This window comes from Palaemon carinicauda, chromosome 18, assembly GCF_036898095.1.
Source record: "Palaemon carinicauda isolate YSFRI2023 chromosome 18, ASM3689809v2, whole genome shotgun sequence".
NCBI classification, from domain to species: Eukaryota; Metazoa; Arthropoda; class Malacostraca; order Decapoda; family Palaemonidae; genus Palaemon; species Palaemon carinicauda.
This window is the reverse complement of record NC_090742.1, coordinates 22683118-22692595: the sequence shown is the minus strand read 5'-3', so window position 1 is coordinate 22692595 and position 9478 is coordinate 22683118. Positions and strand designations below refer to the sequence as shown.

Below are 9478 nucleotides of genomic sequence, written 5' to 3'. Positions count from 1 at the left end.
CACAGGAAAGACAGACCAAGTGTCTCGAAAAAGTCAGAAGTTTCCTGGACAAGAAGAGGTGCTCAGCGAAGGAGTGGAAGAGTTTGCTGGGAACTCTATCCTCCCTCGAGCAGTTTGTCTCTCTGGGGAGACTCCATCTAAGGCCTCTACAGCTCTTTCTTTCGAAAACATGGAACAGAAAGACGCAGGAAGACTCCTTTTCCTTCCCCATTCCAGCAGAAGTCAAGAATCTTCTGAAGTGGTGGCTGGATCCAGCCTTGTTAGGGGAAGGGATCTCCTTACATAAGAAGAACCCAGACCTAGTGTTGTTTTCAGACGCATCGCAGTCAGGTTGGGGGGCAACACTAGGAAGCAAGGAGGTCTCAGGCTATTGGGAAGGAAATCAGCTGGAATGGCACATCAACAACAAGGAGCTGATGGCCATTTTTCTGGGGCTAAAGGCCTTCAAAGACTCGGTGTCTGGGAAGATTGTGGAGGTCAACTCAGAACACCACAGCTCTTGCTTACATCAGAAAGCAAGGGGGGACTCAATCTCTGTCTCTGTTCGAAACAGCAAGGGAGCTCCTTCTTTGGGCGAAGGAGAACAAGATAGATCTGCTGACGAGGTTTGTACAGGGACAGAGAAATGTGAGGGCAGACATGCTCAGCAGGAAAGGGCAGGTCCTTCCCATAGAATGGACCCTCAACCAACAGGTCTGTCAGAGTCTCTGGAGGCTGTGGGGGAGACCCCTCATCAATCTTTTCGCCTCCAACTTAACCAAGAGGATCCCCAACTAGTGCTCCCTGGTTACAGACAAGGAGGCAATAGCGGTGGACGCCTTTTTGATGGATTGGACGGGGATGGACACATATGCCTTTCCCCCGTTCAAGATCATCAATCTGGTAGTCAGGAAATTCGCTCTCCTCGATTCGGGACGAATGATCCTAGTAGCGCCTTTCTGGCCGATGAGGGAATGGTTCACGGAGGTGGTGGACTTGTTGATGGACTTTCCAAGAAGCCTTCCTGCAAGTCCAAAGCTGCTCAGACAACCCCACTTCGAGAGGTATCATCAAAACCCTCTCGCTCTCAATCTGACTGCCTTCAGACTATCGAGAAGCTCATCAGATCGAGAGGATTTTCAGCGCAAGCTGCGAAAGCTATCGCCAGAGCGAGGAGGGTCTCTTCACAGAGGGTCTACCAGTCCAAGTGGGAGACTTTTAGGGCTTGGTGTAGGAAGCACAAGATTTCCTCATCCACTACCTCTGTGAGCCAGATTGCTGATTTCTTGATGTACCTCAGGCAGGACGCTAAGCTGGCTGTGTCCACAATCAAAGGGTACAAAAGTATGCTCGCTTCAGTCTGTCGGCATAGAGGCTTGGACTTGTCTCATGATAAGGACTTACATGACCTCTTGAAGTCTTTTGAGACAACCAAACAGGTCCAGTTAAAGCCTCCTTCTTGGAACCTTGATGTGGTTCTTAAATTTCTGTGCACCAAGAGATTTGAGCCCATCTCACAAGCTCCTCTTAGGGAGGTTACGAAGAAAACCCTCTTCCTTTTGGCCTTAGCAACAGCTAAAAGAGTCAGTGAAGTCCATGCAATTGAAAAGCAGGTAGGCTTCAATCTGAATGGGGCAGTTTGTGCCTTAAGAATAGACTTCCTCGCCAAGAACGAGAACCCTTCAAAGCCCTGGCCAAGGACCTTTGAGGTTCCTAACTTGACTAACCTAGTGGGTCAAGAGCAAGAGAGGCTCCTCTGTCCAGTACGAGCCCTCAAGGCCTACTTGTCTCGCACAAAAAATGTGAGAGGCTTTTCTAGCTCCTTGTGGTGTTCTGTGAAAGATCCTCAGAAGCCCCTTTCCAAGAACGCTTTGTCTTTTTTCCTGAGGGAAGTTATAAGAGAAGCGCATCTCTTGTGTGAGGAGGAACACTTCGGCCTTTTAAAAGTGCAGGCTCACGAAGTGAGAGCCATTGCGACCTCGCTTGCTTACCGCAAGAACATGTCGGTCAGACAAATTATGGATGCGACATTCTGGAGGAGCAACTCTGTGTTCGCCTCTCATTACCTCAGAGAGGTGAGAGTGGATTATGAGAAATGCTTTACCTTGGGCCCATACGTAGCTACGGCTTCTGTATTAGTCAAAGGAGTTACTACCTCCCCTCAACCTTAGTTTTGTATACCTGTGTGTGGGTTGGTGTTTTTAATGGTTGTCTGAGGACGTCGACTTGTGTAGTCACCTCAGTCTAGTTAGATAATTTATATCTACTTTGCAAAGGTTAGGTGGTTGGGTTTGGTAAGGTTGCAGTTTTTAATATTGAGCAATAGGTAGTCCTGAAGTCTAGTCAGATTGTTGGTCTCACCCCGTTGACAGACTCGATTGAGTGTTTTCAGCACTGCAGGTCACATCCTGGCTCACACTCCTAAGGGAAAGCGACTCAAGAGGCAGGAACCTTTGAAGTCAGCTACCTTAGCAGGTGAGGAATTAAGGTGTTTTTTATCCTACAACTTTTTTGGTTGTTTCCCCAACGATGTTTACTGTCTATCACCCTCCTCCAAGTGTGTTAATCAGCTATGTATATATAACTGCCAGGTAAGTTCTATTCATAAAAATGGAGTTTTTATGATAAACAAAGTTTTATGAATACTTACCTGGCAGTTATATATATATTCGAAGGCCCACCCACCTCCCCTCAGGAAACAGGTCGGGCATAGATGAACTGAAGTTAGAAAACGGGAATGAGTCCTCAGACCACCCTTTAACGGGTGTAACCACCCAACCACCACAAGGCGGTTGCCGCGTTTAGAAAAATTCTGCCGAAAGTAGAGATTATTAGCTATGTATATATAACTGCCAGGTAAGTATTCATAAAACCTTGTTTTATCATAAAAACTCCATATTGTGCAGATGTTGAGAATTAATTTTAACACCAATCAAACTCATAAGTATGTGACTTTGCAGACCTAGGTTACTAGATCCTTCCCACCAGATAATTTTTGTTTGTAGGCTTAAGGTACTAGATCCTCCTCACCAGATAGTTTCATTGACAAGTAGCGCTTAATGGCTTGTGGACTTTGATTTCTTCTCTTAGGGGTACTGTCAGTGCACTTCATGCTTTGCTTTTTAAGCACCATTAAAATCCATTGAGTGCCATTGGAAGTATTTTACGTTCAGTAATTGCCATTTGTTCTTACGGGGCATATAAACCCTCTTTACTTACTTTAAGAGCTGTTTATCTGGTCCTATGCCGCAGGGGAACCCTACTCTCAGCAGGGCCTCCACAGTCATTTTATGTTCATTTGAAAGCATTCAACATTTCACACTACATGTTGCTTGTTTATTGTCAAATCTACACTATCAAAGCACTTTGAGAATTAGAAAGTATTCAGTTTCCTCTTGAAAGCCTTAATATCTTCAGTCTTTCGAATGTCTAGTGGGAGCTTATTGTATATTCTTTGGGCCACATATTTAAACACTCTAGGGCCTACAGTAGACATATATCTACATTTGAATAATTTGAAACCATTTGTAACTATTCTCGTGTTTATTTTGTTTTGTAATTTCTTAAGTTGCACTTATGGAGTTACAGTAGTCAATCCTGGTAATAACACAGTTTATCACAAGTCTCTACAGAATGTTCATCCATGTACTTCTTGAATCAGTGAGAGCTGGAGTCTTGTTGCTGTGGATAACAAGTGATTATCCAGCTAGTGAGGAGGTGGTTCGAGTTACCCAAACCCCTTTCCAGTCGGAAACCCTTCACTTTTAATTGGGCTGCTTATGTATACACATGTACAGTCAGCTCCTGTCGAACTTTTTTATTTTCTTTCTTTTTCAGGAAGTTTTGAGGTTGTATAAGTGATGGAATGGAAGTAAGAATTTTGTGTTTGCTGGGGAAAGGGTGGACGCTTCAACCATTTTACGGCTAAACCAGCTGTAGGTCCACAATCCCTGTGTTTTTTGTAGGGGACATGATTGTTCACAATCATCCCTACATGTTGAGTGTAGGTTTTGGTCTCTGATGCAGTGGCAGGCGTACGCCCTGAAAAGTTAGAAGCGTTTGTTGCAGTCGGAGCGGTGAACACTGAACAAGACTCCGGTGAATTTTTTCGTGGCTTCGCTCTGCTCGAGAAGTGGGGACTGCAGCCCCTGTACATACGCCCCTGGATTTGTCCACGGGGGAGTATACTGTAGGGGCTTGGAGACCTTGAATCTACGTCAGCGAGTGTTACAGAAAGGAATTTCCTGGCCAAGCAGGCAAGGTGCAGGCACCGGGAGTCTTGGCCTCCTTCAATGCCCTGAAAGGATGAAGGCTGAGGTGAGGGTTACCTCTGGCCCAGGGGTTTTTTCATTCTCTGACCTGGACCCAATGATTCCCAACAATTGACATGTGGTCATCTCTCTAACCCCTTGTTCCAGGGGGACCCCTTGGTTATTCCTCCCTCATTGTCTGTGGTGTGCTTTCTTCCCCCGTTTGTTGTCGGGTCACGGGGCATTGAGAGTGTGCTTACCTCTCCTCATGTAACATTGTGCCTGTGTTATGGGTCCTGTTGAAGTAACCTCTGTGGTTTATTCTTCCCCGTGAGAACATCATTGTTAATGGTAGCTCAGGTATCGACTGCTTTGCTTGCAGAGTCAGGAAAAGGAAGAAGTGTGCTTGCTGTTCTTTCTCATCATCCTCCGACTCTAACTCTGAGTGTTCTTCTATGAGGAGAAAGAGGTCAAAGAAGTTCAGCTCCTTGTGACACCACTTCTCTTTTGAGGGGGGTAATGGATAGCACCCGAGGCTGTGGAGTCCTTGGCTTTTCACGGGTGGAGGTTGTCCAGCATTCCCTCCAAATGAAAGCTTTTCTCGAGGCATTGCACATACGTCTGGATACCTCTGGAGGTCCTCTACAGCTTTCTACCGGGCTAAGTGGGCCATCTTCTGCAATTGATATTGTAGAAGGGATATTTCTCTGGTCGGAGCAACTCTAGCACAGATCACAGATTTTCTCGTTTTCCTTCTCTGATTGAAGCGCCTCACAGTCATGGCTGTCAAAGGCTACTGCTCGGCTTACAGTATGGTCTTCTGCTTCTAGGGAGTTGTCTATGCTCTTAAGTAGCTTCGAGCAGTCTTACGATCGTGGGATCTCAGACCCCCGGAGTGGGACGTGACTTAAGTCCTCAAGACTTACTCGTACCTCATTCCAACCTTTGAGGAAGTACTCAGACAGGGATCCAACTCTTGAAACTATCTTCCGGCTACCTTTAGCATCGGCAAAGAGCGTTGGCGAGTTGCATGGTCTTTCTTATTTAGTCACTAGCTGAGGGGTGGAAGGTCTCCCTCAGGACCTTGCAGCGCATGACCCCTAGTTCAAGTCCTCCTTCTCTTTGGGAGGCATTGGGTGGTGATCGAAATATGCTCCTGTGTCCTGTAAGGAGTCTGCGGTGCTATGGGAAAAGGACCTAACATTTCGGGTCTGTGTGAGATTTTTGTTAACACTGGCAGGTCCAAGAAATAAGTGTCAAGGAACATGGTCTTTTTCTGGCTTTGTGAGACGATCTGTAGAGACCATGCCTCAATTGACGAGTGGGTCAAGGCACCAGCTGTGACCAGGTCTCTAGAAGTCAAGGGTATTGGGCCCCACAGTTGCCTTCAGCTGAAACCTGTCAGTGGGCCAAGTGTTTAAGGCTAAAATCTATAAGTGGTAGACCACCTTCACAGCCATTTACTTGCAAGAGCATGCTCACGAATCCCTTGATACTTTTGTGCTTGGAACTGTGGTGGTTTCTCAAGTAGTTGTGTAACCACCCCAGCTCCCACACAGGACAATAATGCAAATTGTCTATGGTTTATGTTTACAACTGACATCTCCTTGCAATGTAAAAAGGATAAGTTTGACACCAAATTTTCAACCTATAAAAGATCACCAAACAATGCGAGTAAAAACAAGAAATTTAGTTAGAAATCGCCAAACACAGCTTAATTGTAAAAAGCACTTATTAAAACGTGAAATTTTGCATTAGTTATCTGCCACTGATATTGTCAAGTGCAGCATTAAAAATTGCCAAATACAGCTTAATGTTTTAAAAAAGCCTAAGTCAAAATGTGCAAACTAGCATTAGAAATCAGCAAATAATACTGTACTGTACATCAGTGATGATAATTACCAAAGAACGCAGTAAAACTTACAACTTAAATATTAGCAAATAATACTGTATACGATAGAAAATTATATCAATGATAATTATGTGACCATAGTTTCGATATAATTTCACCTTGTTGAGATCAGGTGACCAAAATAACAACCAGCAATTGATGGTAAAATACACCTAAAATTGATAATAGAAAACTGCAAAAATGATTAGGTAAAGCTTAACATCAAAACTAGAGATCAGCTGATGAAATAGAATGTGTTTTTTTTTTATCAAGCCCAGCCTACTATCGAACATTGATTTAAGCAAAGTATAAATTTATTTGTGTGTAATATAAGAGACATGTTGAGGAAATAAAAGATTTTTGTTTCTTCGGCTATATGTATTCTATATATACAATATAATGTATATATAGAGAGAGAATAATGTAATTTGTCTTCTCTTTGTAAATTTATTCCGTTTTTATTATTACATATATTGTATCATACTTAGAAATTTAAGGTTTAGATATAATAAAAAAATAAGGGGAAAACAACTACCATATTATTTCAAGATTTTCTTGAATGCATTTTCTATTTGTTTGAACTCCTGAAAAAAAACTTCCATATTACATTATCTTCCTTAATGAATTTTCCATTTGTTTTAGGACTCCTTCTATCAAAAACATCAGTCTCTCTGCTGGAAAATTTGAAGATTGGACTGGCTCAGGATCTGGAGACATTCAAGCAATGTTTAAAAAGGCAAGGGAAAATCCAAGAACCAGTGCAAAATCAGTGGACTGTGAAGAGAAATCAAATAATAATCAAGTCTCATCGGGGTTACCATCACCTGTAAAAGATGCAGTCACTTATCCATTGAAAACACTACAAAGCAATTTAGGAAAGAGTGAGAAGGTTGGCTCAAGTCAAAAAGTTAATAAAAGAAAAAGTGGAAATTTGAAGAATAGTCCTATTGCAAGTAATTCATTTTTCAAGAATCTTCTTCAAAGACGTATTAACCAACAGTCAACAGTTGCAACAGATTCCGTTTCCAGTAGTTCAGAAAACCACACGGCTGTTGAATTACAGGGAGAAAATAATGATATTCATCAAATTGAGAATGAAAGTGATGATAAACAAGATAATGGTGATGCACCTTTTCATGAAGTTGTAAATGAAAGTAATGATGAGAATGAAGAGAAAAGTGACCTTGATATGTTAGTAAGCTTTTTATCAGATGAAGATGTAGAAAGTGAAGATGACTTGACCTGTGGCCAAAATAGCAAAGTAGAAGTGGACAGTGATAGTTCTGTTTATGATGCTGCTACAGATATTGATTCTAGTTTTTCGTCTGAATGTATTGAAAGACTACAACAGAGTCAGGACCTTTTTGAAGAGGCAGATCCTGTTCTCAAGACCGCTACTAAACTGTCAGGTAAAGATGTTTTGTGTCATATACCAGCATCTTCCATAAGCGTTTCACCAGAAAAGATGTCATCATTAAAGTCTTGCAATAATTCACTGAATAATCATGATAGTAAGAATAAATTAGGAAATGAAAAGGTTTCAGTGGAGGAATTATTCCCAGATCTTGATAATGTAGATGAATCTGTCTTGTCATTATTGCCAAAAGAATTACAGATAGAAGTGGAAACAGCATTAAAAGATTATAAAGAAAAAAAGCAAAAAAAGGCAGGAATGTGGAAATACGTGACAAGTATTCCTTCACCACAAAAATGTGGTAATTCGAGCGTTAATTTTAGTTCAATTGCTGATGCAAAACCTGGACCATCAAGAGATGGAATATCAGAATCCAGTATACGTGAAAATTCTGAAAGTATGAAAAGTCTTGAAATCAATAATACAGATTCTGGCGAAAAGAACTTCATCAACTGCGAACAGTGTGGTATCAGAACTTCAGTATTTGAAATGCAAGAACATGCTGATTACCACTTGGCACTTAGTCTACAAAGCACTCTGAAAAAGGATGCCAATGTGACTAAACAGAAAATAGAAAGAACTTTTAAAAGCAATAGAGGCAAAAGAAAGATAAAAGGAAATGCAAAATCTCCAGTAACAGATGGTAAAATGAAGAAGTTAGACTCCTTTTTCAAGACTTGAATGAATGTTTGACTCTTAAGAATTATAATATGGTGAAAGGTTTTATTTAACTTAAAGAAATAATTGAAGATGTACCTAATTACTAGCAGATTATTTAATATATATATACTGTATATATATTCAGTTAAAGTATTTATGACTAGAAATATTACTTTTCATTTTATTTCTTTATAAATGAAAACTAATGACGTGTTACCTTTTCGTCAATGAAATTACTGCATTAGATTTTCTAAGACATTAAAAGGTGTATTTTGTCTAAAATGAAAAGAGATTTTTCTGATACCTGATTGATTACATAAAATTTTCTCTGTAAAATCAGTTGTATTTAGGTTTTTTCCTGGCCGGACACAAACTTTTATTTATCCAAAACATCCTCTAATATACTGTACGAGCTATTGCCTTCAACATAGATCTTGTGTTATAGTAAGCAACAATACTAGATTAAAGAGTCATTGTGGTACCTGTCCTGATGCTTTGCTGCCTTATTACATGTACAAAAATACATTGAATTCTAGTTATATGGCTTTTTATTTATACATGCACCTGATGTTCATATTGTTTCTCTCTCAGAACTTGGCTATCATCAAAGTTTACAGCAAATTTTGTAATCTTTTTAATTTCCAATTTTCTTTCTTTTCAGGATGCTTAAGCATCTAGTATAGTAATAAAACATTCAGGCAGATAATGGCAATAATTATGGCATGGATACACTGCACTATGTTTTCTTTCAGTCTAGAATTTAAAATTAGTCGGTTGGGAGGAATGCGAGTATGCACAGTATATGAATATTGAGTGTTACTGTGCCACCTTCTTTATTGATATTATGTGTCATTACGGTTGCATTGTCATTCATCAGTGTAACCTAGTGACTGGTTAGCAACGGCTGAAAGTGTTTTAGGGCTAGATAGGCTGCCTTCAACTCTTGACATTGATGTGAAGGATATGTCCTCTAGACCCCACCTTCCCAACATTAGATGTGGCCCCAGCTTCTTGAAGCATCTATAAACCCCCCCCCCAAAAAAAGGGGGGGGGGGGCGCTAAGGGAGACCAATGTAGCAGTTTCTCGTCGTTCAGCCACTAAAGTTGAGCTAAGACACCAGATCCGATATCTAGTGTCTTGCTAGACTAACTAAAGCTCTAGTGGAATATGACTTGTGACCAATGTCTTTTCAGACACCAACGATTGCAGGTAAAAGCTTTTCCAGCAAGGTCAGGGGGCATAGAGCTGTAACCATTGCTCTGCTCTGCTGCTTCCTTGAAGTG

The 9478-nt window shown here is 41.1% G+C and overlaps 1 protein-coding gene across 4 annotated transcripts in view; it reads left to right on the top strand.

Annotated features, from left to right (window-relative positions):
• The window catches only part of LOC137657710 (DNA polymerase eta-like), a 97799-nt gene extending 89066 nt beyond the window's left edge, over positions 1 to 8733 (top strand). For all 4 annotated transcript variants that reach the window (XM_068392135.1, XM_068392133.1, XM_068392132.1 and 1 more), the window contains one exon: positions 6763 to 8733. In XM_068392135.1, the coding sequence (XP_068248236.1) occupies positions 6763 to 8215 (1453 nt within the window). In that variant the 3' untranslated portion in view covers positions 8216 to 8733. The remainder of the gene's footprint in view (positions 1 to 6762) is intronic.
• Positions 8734 to 9478: the final 745 nt, after the last annotated feature.